The following is a 17,706-nucleotide window of genomic DNA, read 5'->3' on the forward strand; positions in this document are numbered from 1 at the left end:
TCAGCTATTCATTATCCATAACCTGATGACCATGATAGATAAAAAGCTAAGTCAAAAGCCATCCTCCTTTGGTCCTGGGGTAGATGAAGTCAGAGATAATACTTCCACTAAAGGTAGCTGGTTTTAACAGGAGAATCTAGGTGCCAGCCAATTTTCCATCCCCTGCACTAAAGACATAATTTAACACGTGCCATCAAATGCAGAGTCAGAGCTGAGGCTGTTTATCTGAGCAACTGAAAGTCTGCTGCAGCTGAACAAGTTTTGGCGCACACATATCAATAGACCAGGACCTTCACGAGCACATGCTCAGGTGGGAGTCAGACACACACACACATAAAGTAATACTGTAAACATTAATAGTGAGAAGTATAAAGCACTGATGAGTGGCAGGGAGGAGCATCTAACAGGGAGGGGAGCTGCGAAGAGAAGATCAGAGAAAGTTCTTGGAAAGGGATGGCCCCTAAATGATTCTTAAAAGAAAAGAGTTTCTCTAGAAACAGCTGCCTGAATTTTTCCATTCCTAGAACTGCTACACTGGCATGGGTATCTGGCTCAGAGAACTATGTCCAACAAAAAACTGAGCTAAACGCAGAGTCATTCTTAGGTGTATATCCGCATGAGCAGGGGACACCGTGGTCTGTGGAAGCACCCATTCCCCCAACCACTAGGGCAGGCAGCTCTTGGCCAAGAACCCCAGGGCCTTGTCTTCCAGTTGAAGAGCCACCCCTCCCAAGGTCACAAATTCTTTGGGTTCATTGCATATGCAATGATGATCAATGTGGAGGTATAACGACCTGGACCCTTCACCCCTAGTTAGGAACATGGTAGGAGGCTAACTCAGTTCAAGAGCTCCCTGGAGGACTGGCCGAGGCCTTTCTTGTAAGAACTTAACTTCTCCCTCTCTGTCTTCACTCTCCAGTGCAAGTGGAGGTTTGGAAAGCACTCCCACTGAACTTGTAGATGCTGCTTCCCAGAAACCTGACCTGGGACAGCATGCCAAGCGTCCAGACGGCCCTGCAAACGTGGAATATGCAGACCAGCTCAGCAACTACTGCTCTTCTACCCAGTCTCTGGAGCAGGCCCACTTCTCCCTGCTGGTGTTCCAAATCAACCAGACATGAAACAGGCGTCAACAGAGAGAGAACCAGACCTCAGCTTGACTGCCAATAAGGTGCTCACTGAAGAATTCAGCTTAGGGCTGTGAGCTCCCAACCACCCTCAAATCCCGCCCCTGAGAAACGCTGATGAAGGAAAATTCCTCCACAGGGAAGCCAGAGGAGTGGGGAAAGAACTGTTTCCCTCTTAACTTCATGGTGGTGTCTCATCTTCATGTATTTTATGCCAACCAAAGGAAACCTTTTTATGTGGTGGCTTCTCTTTCTGAAGAGGGCAGCCAATAACAGCTGCCCTGTGCATCTACATCTACCTAGATGTAGGGCATAAGGTATGGGGTTATCAGATTTCACATTTTTGTTAAAAAAGTCAGACTAATTCACAGAGGAATTCTGACTGCAGACTGTGGTACTCAGCTTTCACCAAGACAGTAATATTTACCAAGGAAACCTTTGACAGACATCATCCAACCTATCAGACAGCACGTGTATTGTATGCTTCATCCTGTTAGATGCCCACATGCTGCTCCAGCAAAAATATGACTCAGCACCATTCAGGGATCTAAGCCCCACAAACCCAGGAGCCATAAAACCATGAAATGGAGAGATAAGCTGCAACCAGAGCATACCTCTGGAGAATCTAGTCCCAAATAGTATGTTTTTAAGAAATGTCTTAAGTTAATACCTCACAGAGGCATGCCTGTGATCCACTCAGACCAAAGTCTGGGTTAAGCCGCTCCATGTGCGCCAGAGGTCATCAGCTCCTCCATCAGTTCATCTGAAGCTTTTTTAAAAAATATGAATCTACAGAAAATAGGTGTGAAACAGAACTAATATGTTGATAATTGCAGTTCTCTAGAGAATGGCATTTTTATATTTTATTTTAAATGATAAACTTACATTATTTATTATTACCACATTATAAACATTTTTAGGTAGATGCATCTGCTATTTTGAGTCTCAATACTATTTAGTAAGAATGGCTGCCTTTTCCAGATTACCTGAATAAGCTAGCTTTTCTTCATGCATCTCATGTTATGGGAAAATTAACAAAGGGTCATTTATTAATGCTTTAGACTTTCAATCATTTAATTTCTACAAAGCTGCCTACAAAGCTGCCTTAAAGTAATATATATATATATATATATATATATATATATATAATATATGGAATTTAATCAAACTTATCCTTTTCAAAGAAAAACTCAAGCTCTTTCATGCTAGAGCTACTACATGGTCTTATGTTAATAACCAAATCTTTGTGGACATGAAATTTCCTTAATATATGTAATTTTTTCCACTTAGAATCCAACAAGAAGAGGGTGGAGAAGGTTTTTTTCATAATTTGAATCTACATGCACTTTTTCAAATTGAGAAGTTTTTTCTTTTATATGACAAAAGAAGTAATTGTGTGTATCAAAAAAAGTATACTAAAAAGCAGTGAGACTTAAAATTGTCTGGTAAATTATCAGAAGGAGGGAAAATGGATTTTAATGGCTTTGAGAGTTAATCATGTTTCTCTCAGAGCAGGAAACGTTATCAATTTGATTTCATAGACTCTTGGATTCCCTTCATAATGGTTCTGAATCATAACACCATCTCTTTAACATTAAGAATGTTTCCAAAACATAATCTAGGAAAACTTTTAAACGTCAAATTAATGATTGCAATGGTGGCTTTTCATGAATGGGCCTCATGGATCTGTCATAAAAACCAGAGGTGGTGTCAGAAGCAGAAGCGCAGGAATAGTCATAAGCAAGGGGATATGCTCTGATGTAAACGTTTCTAGTGGTTGTCCTTAAACCAAAGTACCCAGCTCTCCCAATAGAGTGTGGTACTACAGGTGAGGCAAGAAAGAAATCAGCCCCAACGGTGCATCGCTCAGGATGCCAGAAACAGACGTAACAGAAAATTCTAGGAAAAGATAGCCCAATTCTAGGAAAATGAGCAATGGAGGTCTTGGCCACTCTTGTTTCTCATATACCTGATTATTTCTCTAGCACATAAGCTTGATTATTATTTTTTCCTGTGGCACATGGAAGCTCCCGGGCTAGTGGGTAGAATCAGAGCTGCAGCTGCCAGGATACACTGCAGCTACAGCAATGCCAGATCCAAGCCACATCTGCAACCTACCCCGCAGCTTATGGCCACATTGGATCCTTTAACCCACTGAGGGAGGCCAACGATCGAACTCCCATCCTCATGGACACTATGTGAGGTTCCTAACCTGCTGAGCCACAATGGGAACTTCCATAACTTGATTATTTAAGAATCTACTATTTGTTTCCTTTTCTCTCCTACTAAGCAATAAGAGGAGGCAGGCGAGAAAAGTGACAGACTAGCAAATCCAACCTTCCTACCATAAACTCTCCTGCCAGGAGCTGTTTTATGAACAAAGCAGAGCTATCTTCAGCCTTGCTCACATCCAGGGCTTTAGCCTGGCTTCCTGACATCCTGCCTTCCCCACCAGGCTCTGAGATATTCCCATGTGCCCATCAGCATGACAGATACTATCACTTCACACAGTGCTGGTTAGGAAGACGGACGCTGCAGTGAGGCTTGGAAATACACAGTCCAGTCAAGAGTCCCCCGGGGCCAATATAAGGACACCTACTCCTGTGCTAAAGGAGGAGCACAGGAGTGCTCTGTCTGTAGGCACCAGTGAAACTGCAGGACTCCCTGGCACAGCACAAGGGAGCAAAGGGTCACCAAGTGGAACTCATGGTGGCAGTCTCAGGTTCAATTACCAAAGTCAAGGTCAAGAGGACAGTGGTGTCTTTAAAGTGACACACAGGAGTTCCTGTCGTGGCGCAGCAGAAATGCATCTGACTAGGAACCATGAGGTTGAAGGTTTGATCCCTGGCCTCGCTCAGTGGGTTAAGAATCCGGTGCTGCCACAAGCTGTGGTGTAGGTCGCAGGTGTGGCTCAGATCCCGAGTTGCTGTGGCTGTGGCGTAGGCCGGCGGCTACAACTCTGATTAGACCCCTAGCCTGGAAACCTCCATATGCGGTGGGTGCGGCCCTCAAAAAGACAAAAGACAAAAGACAAAAAAAAAAAAAGTGACATACAAACTGATGGGAATTTCATCAGGGGCCCCCAGCCTCTTTGTAGCCCTTAAAAATTTTTATATGGAATAGTTTACTATGTCCATACCATCTTCCACCAGGACCAGAGCCTGCCTGTGTCTGCTCCCGAGTACCACCTGCCCCTGGCACAGCAGTGGACCCAAGGTAAGGGCTTATAGGTATTTGGAGAATAAATGCATTAACTGTGCTGACTGGGAAGAGGACTGCCAAACAATTCCTGCTCCAAGTCGAAATTATCCAGTAAGAAAGCGGCAGGTGAGGCAGAGTTCCCTGAGGCATACTGGACTTTACCAGTGTTCACAGGGTCTCCCTGTGTGTGAACCTCAGTAGGGGAAGGGGTGGTATGGAAATTAACACTCACCCAGTGCCCAGGATGAGGCGAGCATCAGGTAATTACTTTACACATCTGATGCATAAAATGTATGGACATAGGTACACATACACATATGTATATAGGTGTGTATCATATGTGTATGTACAGACACACTCATTTGACCCTGGAACAACACGGATCCACTTACAGATTTTTTCCATAGTAAATACCATATACTACAAGAACCTGGGGATGTGGGATAGTGGCTATGGAGGAACCACATGTATGAAGGGCTGTAAGTTATAAGCACCCCTAACCCTTGCACTGCCAAGGGTCAGCCGTATAGAGTCTAGTGACTAGGGATCAGACAGTGAGCACACAGTGGCGGCTAAAGAGATAAGATCAAGATTACCCTTGTAAAAAAAACAAAAAAAACTTTAACCCCTCCCCCCACCAAGAATTAGGTAGGACAGAACTAGGTTCTCAATGTAGGATTAAGCTAGATAGTCACAAAGAGGGTGGGCATTTTTCTCCTTACTCCTTTCCAAAGGGACTATCAAGTTTCAGAATCTATATTCTAGAGCACCCTCTGCTGGGAAAAGTGCCTCAAAACGCTTAGTTTCCTTCCCTCACCACCCCCCCATGCTCTATTAGTCACTTTAAAATAGAGGGGTTTTTTGTTTGTTTGTTTTTGTTTTTGTCCAAAAGAACCTTCTAAAACATGACCATTTTGTTATCCTCCCCCAATCCTGCCCTCCCACAGATACCTCAGCCTATCTTACGTAATAACCGACACCACCATGCCTCCAAGCCAAATGCCAGGTATGTGTTTCATGTTGCTCCCGGGGCAGGGGGAGGCTCTTCCTGGGTGGTACTGGAGGGCCCGAGGGAGGGCCAGAGACCCCAGGCTGGCAGGTGAGGAGGGCAATGGTCCTCACTGCCTGCATGTCCACGATGGACCCACCTGGGGCTGTGGCTTCCCCTGGAATAAGAGGCATCAGGAAGGGAGCTGGCCTCCAGTCACCCTGAAAGGTCCCTGCTGAAAAAGGATGGCAAAGGGAGCACCAGAGATCCATGAACCTCAAGGTTCATGCTGGGGGCAGAAGCTTTGGGGGGAAGGGAGGACAATGCAAAAGGTCAGCCAGAGAGTTCACTGTCTATGTGAGGGAATGGCAAACAAAGTACAGAGGTCCCCAGAGTCGAGGGGATGTCACCACAAAAGGATGCCACAAAGAGCTGGTGCCTAGACACTCATCATGCTTGTGAGCTGCTGGGAGATACGGACACACAGCTCCGGGTGAGCAAAGTTCCTGCTGCCCTTCTCCAACTCCTCCTACATGGCCACTGGAGAAACTAACAGAGGGGAGGCCACAGGCCATTCTGTCACTGCTCAGAGCGGCCATCCTTCAGCCCCCCAAAAAACCTAAGTTCCAGTGTTCCAGCCTGACCATCCCCAAAGTTTCCTGCTGCCCCTTCATAGTCCCTCCCTCTCATTCTGTATCCCCCAGTCCCCAAGCAACCACTGAGTGGCTCTGTGTCACTGGAAACTCATCTGTATTTTCCAGTGCTAGGTAAATGGAATCAAACACGTGTACTCTAAGCTCGCAATTATTCTGAGATTTAGCCCTGATGTTGCGTGTATCAATAGCTCATCCCTTTTTACTGCTGACTAGTATTCCACTGTAGAGATGTGCCACAGTTGTTCACGCATGAACCTGTTTATGGATACCTAGGGTGTGTCCAGCAGGGGGCTACCATGGACAAAGCCACTATGACCATACACAGCCAAGTCTTTGTTAGAGGAAAAAAAGTAATGAAAAGGAGGGAACAAATAGTACCTACCCTACCTGCTAGCCCTCCCTGTGCCCACCAAACTTGAGCATGTAAGTGGGAGAGCTGATATTTCATAATGAGCTGCAATGGGCCTCTGGTAACAGTTCTAGTACCTGAAGCGTCCAGAAAACTATGGGTTCGGCGGGGTGGAAGGTACTGTCCTGGGAGAGATGCTATCCTAGGAAACAGTGGGAAAACCAAACCGCTTAGAGACAGAAACCTAACGGGCGGCTCGGGGCCAGAAGGATGTGCCCAGGCAGGAAGGCAGAGGAGGTATCTGCGAAGGAGGGAGACGAGATACAGGAGGTGGCACCTTGGATAAAAAGGCAAGTCCTCCATGCACCTGGACTGCAGCAGCCAGAAGTGAGGAGGACGGCAGCTCCCAGAGAAGTTTACACCTGTCCCTGTGCTGAGCCAGCCACCTGCCACATGCACCTCCTACCACACCCACAGCGCCCAACACTCCAGCCCCACTGCATTCACACACCGCCTGGCTCTGCGTCCTTGCCCAGGGCTGGCCTCAGGACCTCAGAGCTGTGAGATGCCATGACTGAGATGCAGACTGAAAAAGGCTCTGGAGGAGACTTAGGAAACAGACTTGGCAAGATGACGTGACCTGCCCAAGGCCACACAGACAGGACTAGCACTAAAATCTCCTGATTTCATGGGGTTCCTGTTGTGGTAGTGGGTTAAAGACCCAACACTGTCTCCGTGAGGATGTGGGTTCAATCCCGGGCTTCGCTCACTGGGTTAAGGATCTGGCATGGCTGTAAGCTGTGGCGTAAGTCACAGATGTGGCTTGGATCTGGTGTTGCCATGGCTACTCCACAGGCCCCAGCTGTGGCTCTTATTTGACCCCTGGCTCGAACTTCCAAATGCCCTAGGTGTGGCCCTAAAAACAGAAAGAAAAAACAAAAATCTCCTGATTTCTGTTCCAGGACACCTGCAACACTACAGCACTGGCCCTCCATTCAGAGACACTGTTAAGCGTATTCAAGAAACACTAGATTCAAAATGACAGTCCTAAAAGCAATCACTTGAAAAATAAGAGCCACAACTACAGCACCTGCATTTCACATGCGGTTATGACGAGGATCACTGCTTTTCTCTAAGGTCTGGGTCACTAAATAAAGGCTGTCAGGAAACCATCTGTAGCACTTCAGTGAACACCCTGAATCCTCATCTGTACACCAGGCCTGGGGGCTCCTGGTCCAGCCAGCTGACAGCGCAGCAGCTTCTGGACTCCCCTGGGCTTTCTCACACTCCCTTGACAAGTACGAGAAACTCCTACACCAAGATGGTCTACAATTTTTTCAGATCTGTAACGGAAGCATCCATTCAGGACAGACCTGCGGCTCGGAAGGCTTCCCACCTGCAGAACGAAAGCACCCATGATGAAATGACCAAGGATGCTCTGCCAGGTAGTGAGAAGGTCTTCTTGGCTCAGGAGGATCAGACAGAGTTGGGGAGGGAAGGCAGGGGACACTGCCCTGGTCAGTAGGACCTGCCCAACTAACCCTGGCCACTGGAGGGACGACATCTCTCTAGCAAGACCCCCCGCCCCAAGCAGGTGGAATAGAGCGGAATGAAACCTATACCCAATTTGAGTTTCCTACGCCCATGAGCTTTCTTAGAGGTGTCCTCTGCACAGCCTGTTCATCAGGGCCCTAAGCCAGTACATAGTTCCTTAGGACAGACTGTATAGGTTCCTTTAGTTTTTCTTTTCTTTTCTTTTTTTTCCCAACAATTTCATTGTTTCTGTTCAATACAGATGCATCTCTTCATTTACTGTCATTCTTTTTTTTTTTTTTTTGTCTTTTTAGGGGCGCACCTGCAGCATATGGAAGTTTCCAGGCTAGCAGCTAAATGGGAGCTGCAGCTGCCGGCCTACACCAGAGCCACAGCAATGCGGGATCCAAGCGTGTCTGTGACCTCCGTCATAGCTCATGGCAATGCCAGATGCATAACCCACTGAGCCAGGCCAGGATCAAAGCCATGTCCTCATGGATGCCAGTCAGGTCCATAACCTGCTGAGTCACAACAGGAACTCCCTACTATCATTCTTTAAATGGTCATTCCTGCTGTTTTCAGATGACCTCTTACCTTTTGACCAAGGAGGCAGAGGGCAGGGTTGTTAAGAAGATACAGGCTGTGGGGTCTAACAAACCCAGCAGGTAGTTCCAGCCATGGACTTCCGAGTTAATCAGCCTCGCAGGTATTTTGTCTATGCAATGGAATGTTCACTGCCTTCTCAAAGTTATAGTAAAGATTATATTAGATAAGTTACATACAGTGAACATTTATTGAGCGAATGGTAGAAGTATCCCCCAAACTATTTTAATCTGCTTTTCTTTTCAGTTGCCCAGGTAGCAGAAGTGAATATACATATGTTAAACACATATATCATATGATTCCTCTTTATTTGAAAAAACTGGCTGTTCACAGCAGCATTATTCACAATTATGCTGTTGAAACACCCCAGGTGTCCACTGACAGATGAATGAATAAAGAAAATGTGGTATATATACATAAGGGAATGTTATTTAATTTTTAAAAGGAAGGAAATTCTAGGAGTTCCTTTCGTGGCTCAGCAGGTTAAGAACATGACTAGTATCCATGAGGATGTATGTTCAACCCCTGGCCTTGCTCAGGGGTTAAGGATACAGTGTTGTCACGAACTGTGGCATAGGTCGAAGACACAGCTCGGATCTGGTGTTGCTGTGCCTGTGGCGTAGGCCTGCAGCTGCAGCTCTGATTCAAACTCTAGCCTGGAAACTTCCATAGGCACAGCCCTAAAAAGTTAAAAAAAAAAAAAAAGGGAAGAAAATTCTGACACCTTCTAAAACATAGAAAAACCTTGAGGAAGTCATGCTAAGTCAAAGAGTCACACAAAGACAAGTACCATGTAATGATGCTTACACAAGGTACCTGGAACAAATACACAAAAACAGAAAGTAGACTGTGGTCACTGCACACTGGGTGGAAGAGGGGCTGGAGAGTATTGCTTAATGGGCACAGAGTCTCAGTTTCGCAAGATGAAAAAAGTTCTGGAGGTGGATGGGGGTGATGGTTGCTCAATAATGTGAATGAACTTAGTGCCGCTGAATGCTACACTGATAAACTGATAAATTTTATGTTACGTATATTTTATGATGATCTTAAAACCTAGCTGCTTCAACCAAATGCTAATAAAGAGATGTGAGCAACTAGTCACATATGTCTTCTACTGAGAAGCTTGTTTTCTTTTAGACCAACGTGCTAATACATCAGTATTACATCAGTATTCTGGCACTTATTTTCAGTTGTATTTCATTGTATCAACCAAATAATCTTACTTTAATTAAAACAAGTCTGATGTAATTTTTTCCTCATCAACTTCTTTCTCTCCAAAGAGTGAAAAGAAACACATGGTGCAACATTACAAATTTTTGGGGGGTAACATATTTACCTCCCTAAGAGTTTCACTCAAATGAAGGTAAAATGCATATGATTTTATAAATAAATAAATACCTATTATCTGTAGTACACAGAAGCCTTAGATATGAGAAGTTGGAAAGAAGAAAACTTAGCACAATTGACAGAGACAAAAAAACATTAAAAAAAATACATGAGAAAAATGACAACAGTAACCACACAAGAAAACCTTATAGGGTGGAGAGTTAGGTGTTGAAGAAGAAGCATGAAAAAAGGGGCACAGTTTCAGACAACAATATATAAGCCCTGTTAATTCACTTTTAACAGACGGCATTGAAGTTCTGGCAGATTTTTTCTATTAAGGGCCAGAAAGTAAGTATTTTCAGCTTTCTGGGCCATGCGGTCTTCTGTGGCAACTAGTCAACTCTGCTATTACAGCTTGAAAGCAGCCACAGATAAAAGGTAAATGAATGGATGTGGCTGTGTTCCAATAAAACTTTATTTATAAAAGCTGGCAGCAGGCCAGATTTCAGCTTAGGGCAGTAGTTTGCCAACCATGGTTCTAGAGAAACAAAATAAATAAAAGGACAATTTAGAGTAATGTATATTAATACACATAGACTAAAATACTGTGGACTCATAGTTTATGCGCCAATGAATAGGACCCATGAGTAGAAGTTCAAATCTAAAATGCCCCCATTTTTACCAAAGTTCTGATTGTTTCTCAGAGTTGAGATAAGAGGTTTGACGGACTAACAAAGTTTCTAGTGGATTCCTCCTTCCCACAGAAATGAGATGATAAGTCCATTTCTGTCTGAAATCATCCAGAATGCTCTCCTCTCTTAAAAAAAAACAATATGAGCTAAGAGGAATCCAATTCTTACTCCAAGCACCTCTAAGTTTTTTTTTTACAGCTGATTCTTAAGGTACAGAATAAAATCTGGGGCAGTAACTAAAAGACACATCACTTCAAAAGAGGGTGGTAATTATCAAGACCCCAAGAAATGTGTGAACCATCTATGAGGTGGGAAATTATCCAAAAGATAACACATTTCAATGCAAAAATAAGTAAACAAGAGGCATGAAAATCAGTTATATAAAAAGAAGAAAACATGCTTTCTTTCCCCCTGACATTCTCTCGTGTATACAAGGAAAATTTTTGGAAGGAAACTCTTCATCTCTGAGTATTAGGATTCCAATTCTGAATGTTCATGTTTTACTTTACGTTATTTTGCAGTTTTATTTTTGACCATAAGCATGTATTACTTTTAGGATTAAGATTTTTATACTGGGATTGCAGTTAAAAGGTTTATCACCTTCATTACTTAAGAGTCCATTTGAACACTACCATTTTAAACAAAAGAACATTCACTCCAAGGGCTTCTACTATCCATAAAGAGCATCACATAATGAGACTATTTATATAAAGAATCCATGGGAAATGGTCTTTGTGGGTAAAATTTCTCAGTAGTACAATACCTCAGCTCCACCCATCCACTTAGGCTCATCAGGAAACTCAGCACACAAAATATCTTCTGACTGATCGGTTCCCAAGACATGGTAGTAGAGCTTTTGGTGGAGATTGGTGGATGTTTCTGTGCCTGAAGGAGTTAAAAATGTATACTGAAATGCAGCTGGCAACTTTAAAAAAATCTATTCCTCCCATTCCTTACAATGCTAGGAACACTGAAAAAGTTAAGTATCTCATTGCAGGTTACAAAGTTAATACACAAAAGTTAATCACTTTCCTATATACCAGCAATGAACAAGTGGAATTTGAAATTAAAAACAGTATGATTTACATGAACAGCCCCCAAATTGGAATATGCAGGTATAAATCAAATAAAATATGTAAAAGAGGAACACTACAAAACTGATGAAAGAAATCAAAGGGTTAAATAAATGGAGAGATGTTCCAATGTTTATGGACAGAAATATTCAATATTGTCAAGATGTCAGTTCTTCTCAACTTGATCTACAGATGTGATGCAATCTCATTCAAAATCCCAGCAAGCTATTTTGTAGATATGGGTTAAGTGATGCTAAAGTTTATGTGGAGAGACAAAAAAAAAAAAAAAAAAAGAAAGAAACCAGAAGAGCCAGCACAATGTTAAAGAAAGAGGACAAAGCTGGAGAACTGACACTACCTGATTTCAAAATTCACTGTAAGTAATTAAGACACTGTGGTATTGACAAAAGAATAAACAAACAGATCAAAGGAACTGATAGCCCAGATACAGACATACATAAAAAGTCAATACAATGGACAAAAGATAGTCTTTTCAACAAAAGGTGCTAGAACAACAGGATAGCCCGATGCAAAAAAAAAATGAATCTAGACATAGACCTTACACCCTTCACAAAAATTAACCCCAAATACATCACAGACCTAAAAATGTAAATGCAATCATAAAACTCCTAGACAATAACATAAGAGAAACTCTAGATGACCTTGGGTTTGGTAATGACTTATTAGATACAAACTAAAGGCATGATCCATGAAACAAAGAACTGATAAGCTGGACCTCATTAAAATTAAAATCTTCTGTTCCCTTATTTTACCATGGAGTTTCCACTGTGGTGCAATGGAATCAGCAGTGTCTCTATAGTCCATGGCGCAGGTTTGATCCTCCACACAGCACAGTGGGTTAAAGGATCTGGCGTTGCCAAAGCTGCAGCGGTAGGTGGCAACTATGGCTCAGATCTGATCCCTAGCCTGGCAACTCCATATGCCATGGGAGGCCAAAAAAAAAAAAAAAAAAACAAACAAAAAAAAAAAACAACCCAAACAAAACAAAAACAAAAGGAAAACCTTCTGTTCCACAAAAGACACTATCAAGAGAATGAAAAGTTTGAACTACAGAATAGGAGAAAATATTTGCTGAGGAAATGTCTGATAAGGATTGTTGTCCAAAATATACAAAGAATTCTTAAAACTCAACCATAAGAAAACACAGAAGCCAATTAAAAAATGAGCCAAAGCCCTTAAGAGACACCTCACCAAAGACAGGATGGCAAACAAGCACATGAAAAGATGTTCCACAGCGTATGTTATCAAGGAACTAACTGCAAACTAAAACAGTGACATACCATTACCCACCTATTAGAATGGCCAAAATCCAGAACACTCGCAACACCAAATACTGACAAGATGTGGAACAACAGGAATTCTCATTGACTGTTGGTGAAATGCAAATGGTACAACAAGATAGCTTGGCAGTTTTGTACAAAACTAAACATACGCTTATGACACGATACAGCAACTGTGCTCCTTGGTATATACCCAAATGAGGTGGAAGTGTATATCCACACAAACTCTTCCCTGGATGTTAACAGCAGCTTTATGCCTAACTGCCAAAACTTGGAAGCAACCAAGATGTCCTTCAGAGGTGAGTGGATAAACAACTACAGTACTTCCAGACAATGCAATATTATTCACTGCTCAAAGGAAATGAGTTACCCAAGCCATAAAAGGACATGGAGAAAACTTAAATGCATATTACAAAGTGAAAGAAGGCAATCTGAAAGGCTACCCACTGTATAATTCCAACTCTATGACATTCTGGAAAAGGCAAAGCTACAGAGACAGTGAAAAGATCAGTAGTTGCCAGGGGCTGGCAGGGGAGGAAAGGATGTATAGGTGGAACACAGAGGCTTACTAAGGCAGTGAAAATACTCTGAATGACACTATAATAGTGGATACATATCATTATACATTTGCCCAAACCCAGGGAGTGCACACTACCAAGAGAGAACTCGAATGTAAACCACGGACCTGGGGCGATCACAATATGTCCGTGTAGGCTCATCTATGGTACCCTCTTGTAGGGATGTTGATAATGACAGAGGCTATGCAGGTGTGAGGGGCAGAGGTTCGTGAGAAATTTTGGGACCTTCTGCTCAATTTTTCTGTGAACCTAAAACTGCTTTAAAAGATTAAGTCTAAAGAAAGAGTGAATTATCAGTTGGGTATCACTCTGGAAGTAATGACACATATTTGCTGATTTTGGAGGCTGTTATGAAAATGTACCAAGCCTTCAGAACAATGAAGAAAAAAGGAAATAATGCCATTACATTAAAAAAAAAAAAAAAAAAGCTTTACGGTACTTGGTGGTTTCCCATGGTTTTCCAGGAACACTGGTAAGAAGCACCTGGCTGCAGAGGTTTTCTGGGTAAGAGGACAGCAAAATTACAGCTGGGAGAAGATGTTGGCTTTCTTAAATCAGCCACAATTACTAATAATTACTATTTCTGCCAATGCAACTTGAGGCTAAATAATAACTGTCATGTTTTTTCACAAGTTAACTCAATAACATTGTTCTCTAACAAGAAATGGCCACTTCCATACTTCTTTGGTCTCCTGGAACTTGGCAACAGCCCACATCTAACTTAGAAGCACTCTAAACACAGGCAGCTAATTCTGTGTACAGAGCACAGAGGTCTTTCTTTAGCTAACATCTTTGAATCAAAGCCTACTTCCTGAGCTTCTCTTGTAACTCACTGGTAACTAAAAAAAAAGGTATTGAGTAATCTAATCAGAGGCAGCAAAAGCTAAATGTAGCTAAAAGAAATGCAAAGTATTATACTCTTATTCCCAATTCAACTGAAGGGGAAAAGAGAAAAGAAAGCAAGCATATCTAAAGATGACAAATATACAGCAATTCATGGTAAGGGGACAGCATGTGCAGGAGAGAACATTGGATGAGCTGTACTTCCTGCCAACTTCAGGCCCTGCAACAAGCAAATGAGACTATGCATTCCAGCTCCAAATCTCTAACAAAGGGATGGTAAAACCCACCCATATAGACCAACCAGGACAACATGAAAATTCTGTACACCACATGGAAACATAGAGAAGCATAAGGAAGAGGAAGACAGCTTGTACCAGCAAGGTCCGAGCTACAGAGAAATACAAGCTTCCTGCCTGGGAAGGTGAGAGGTGAAGGGGGCAAGAAAGAAAGACCACCTGCATACAATAGGATTGCCACGCAAATGCAGAGAACAAAGGCATGTCCTGAAAGTCATCACAGATGAAAATATTAAAATAAATGTGACCGGAGTTCCCGTCGTGGATCAGTGATTAACGAACCTGACTAGGAACCACAAGGTTGAGGATTTGATCCCTGGTCTCGCTCAATGGGTTAGGAATCCGGCGTTGCTGTGAGTTGTGGTGTAGGTCACAGATGCGGCTTGGATCCTGCATTGCTGTGGCTGTGGTGTAGCCCGGCGGCTACAGCTCCGATTTGACACCTAGCCTGGGAATCTCCATATGCTGTGAGTTCAGCCCTAAAAAGCAAAAAAAATTAAAAAAATGTGACGGAGAGGTGACCTGTAACTTCTGAGCAGAGGAAGAGATGTGATTACTGCAGTCAGAAAACTTCATCATCACTCAACATTATTAAATGAGTTGGTTCTGGAGTTCCCATTGTGGCTCGGCAGTAATGAACCCAACAAATATCCATGACAATGCGGGTCCAGTCCCTGGCCTCGCTCAGTAGGTCAAGGATCCAGTGTTGCTGTGAGCTGCATTGTAAGCTGCAGATGCAGCTCGGATCTGGTGTTGCTATGGCTGTGGTGCAGACCCACAGCTGCAGCTCTGATTTGAACTTCCATATGCCGCAGGTGTTGCCTTACAAATAAAAAAAAGAAAAAAAAAGTTGGTTTTGTTAAAAAAAAAAAAAACCCACAAAAACCCATCTTCTCCATGACCCCCTGGTAGAGAGAACACATCTATCAAGAATGGACTGCAATAAAAACAGCCCCAATTTTTCACAGTTCCCAGTGTGTCTCCCCTGCCCTTGACTAGCAATTGGTCCTATGACTTGCTTTGGCCAAGAGAATGCAGTGAAATGATGTTTCAGGAGCAAGCCCAGGCATCAAAGAAGTTGTGCCTTTTGGTCTTCTTGGAATCCTGCAGAGCTGCCATTCAGTCAAGCCTGGGCTGGCCTGCCAGAGGGTAGGAGACCACATCGATCAGAACTGAGGCCCTAGACATGTGAAAAAGTCACACTAGAATCAGTCAACTGACTGGCAGCTAATCAGAAGCACCAGACAGAAGTCAGCTATGCCCAGAAGAACTGCCTGGCCAATGTGCAGACTCACGAGCAAAAATAAATGGTCATTATTCTGAACCACCATGTTTTAGGGGGACCTGTTACTAACTGATATAATGTGCTTTGAGGAAACATAGTTCTAGACCAAGCAACCTCTAGGTAGGTCTAAGTTTCTCTCCAAGTAATGTGAAGTCACATTTCACCAAAAAGGTGCTTCATCTGAAGTCTCAACTTACCATCACTTTTCCCATCCTGTTGGGGGTATGCATTGTAGAACATTCCCTTCCCATCATGGGTCCAGGCCATACAGCTGAACTTGACTCTTTCAAGCACATCCGGAAGCTCTTTGGCACCATCGACTTTCATGAACTTGATCGTCACCCAGTCTGAGCCGCTGGCACTCAGACCATATGCAAAATATTCACCATCTTCACTGAATGCATAGCCTAGGGGACACATGAGAAATTATCACGGTGAACATGGGGACACACCTCCCAGGGTTGCCCACCTCCCACTGTGCTGTCTGACAAAGCTGCATTCCAGCTCCAAATCTCTAACAAAGGGATGGTAAAACCCACCCATACAGACCAACCAGGACCACATGAAAATTCTGTACACCACATGGAAACATAGAGAAGCATAAGGAAGAGGAAGACAGCTTGTACCAGCAAGGTCCGAGCTACAGAGAAATACAAGCTTCTGTTGCACATGGAGGCAGAGTGTGGTAAGAGAGCAAGGCAACTGGTAGTGGGAACTCCAGGGGCTCACCCAGGTCTGCCAGTAATTAGTCCTAGTACCTAAGTTGGACAAAATTTCCTAACCTCTCCAGGTCTTAGTTTCTTCATCTGTAAAATGAAGTACTGGATTATATGGCACTAAGATGCTTCCATTTTAAAATTTCTCTAACTCAATAAGCAGTTTGTTTAAGAGCAGAGCTCATCTGAGACGTCATCATATTTCATTTATTCTCAAATGAGAAGGCAGGGGAAAAGGAGAAGGGCAACTGCTTTCAGAGTACTGACTGACTGTAACAAGACTAAACTGGAGCCATGACGTAATTTCTGGAATGGATTCCAAACTATTTGAAATCACTCTTTACAACCTCATTTTCTTGAGCACTGCTGGCACTCAGGGATTAATGTCCAACCCATCCGACCACCACAAGCCTGAGCATTTGCAGTGCAGGCTCCTACAGTGTATATTCCAAAAGTGACCATGGAAGAGAAAGAAAGGCAATAGCGCTGACGGATTCCCTACCACATGGCATCCAATTCCTTAGTGCTATCACAGACAGAATGTTCTAACTGCTGTGGAATGTTTCCTGATATTTATGTTTACATTGGCTTTTATTATTATAAAGAATGTATAGTATTTGGTACCAGACGCTGATATCAGAGATTCCCTCTTACAGTGTCTGCTAAACTTCACTGGAGGTTGAAAAATTTCCTAAGAAACCCAACTGTATCCAGAGGTTTCCTACTAGTTTACACAGAAGTTTTATTAATAGAAAATAAGTTTAAAATTTCACAAAACCTACTTATTAATCACTTATAATTCCTATAAAGTATCTAGGCTCATAAGTATATAAATGCAGAAAAGAGTCAAGAAAGTGATGAGGGCTATTCACTTTTTTCTCCACAGAAATTATATATAATTTTAAATTTTTAAGAAAAACTTAAAGTACTTTTGATTTGAAATATCTGTTTAAAAAAATCATATATACTATCAAAAGAACCTGAATGTCTACCTGTGCTGTAACTTCTCTATCATATCATTTCAAAACTCAAAGACTGAGAACAAGCTCCATGTCTAATTTACCTTGTCATCCATCAGGGCCTGTATATGACAAGCATTACATAAAAAAGGAAATCCTTCTGGATGAGCTGCAAGTTAG

At 42.8% G+C, this 17,706-nt stretch overlaps 1 protein-coding gene across 2 annotated transcripts in view; it reads right to left on the reverse strand.

Annotated features, from left to right (window-relative positions):
• The window catches only part of PREP (prolyl endopeptidase), a 531,010-nt gene that overhangs the window by 89,347 nt on the left and 423,957 nt on the right, over positions 1-17,706 (reverse strand). For both annotated transcript variants that reach the window (XM_021083601.1, NM_001004050.1), the window contains 2 exon segments: positions 16,049-16,258; positions 11,239-11,360 (listed from right to left, as the gene is read on the reverse strand). In XM_021083601.1, the coding sequence (XP_020939260.1) occupies positions 11,239-11,360; positions 16,049-16,258 (332 nt within the window).

The sequence above is a fragment of the Sus scrofa genome, chromosome 1 (genome assembly GCF_000003025.6).
Source record: "Sus scrofa isolate TJ Tabasco breed Duroc chromosome 1, Sscrofa11.1, whole genome shotgun sequence".
Lineage (NCBI taxonomy): Eukaryota > Metazoa > Chordata > Mammalia > Artiodactyla > Suidae > Sus > Sus scrofa.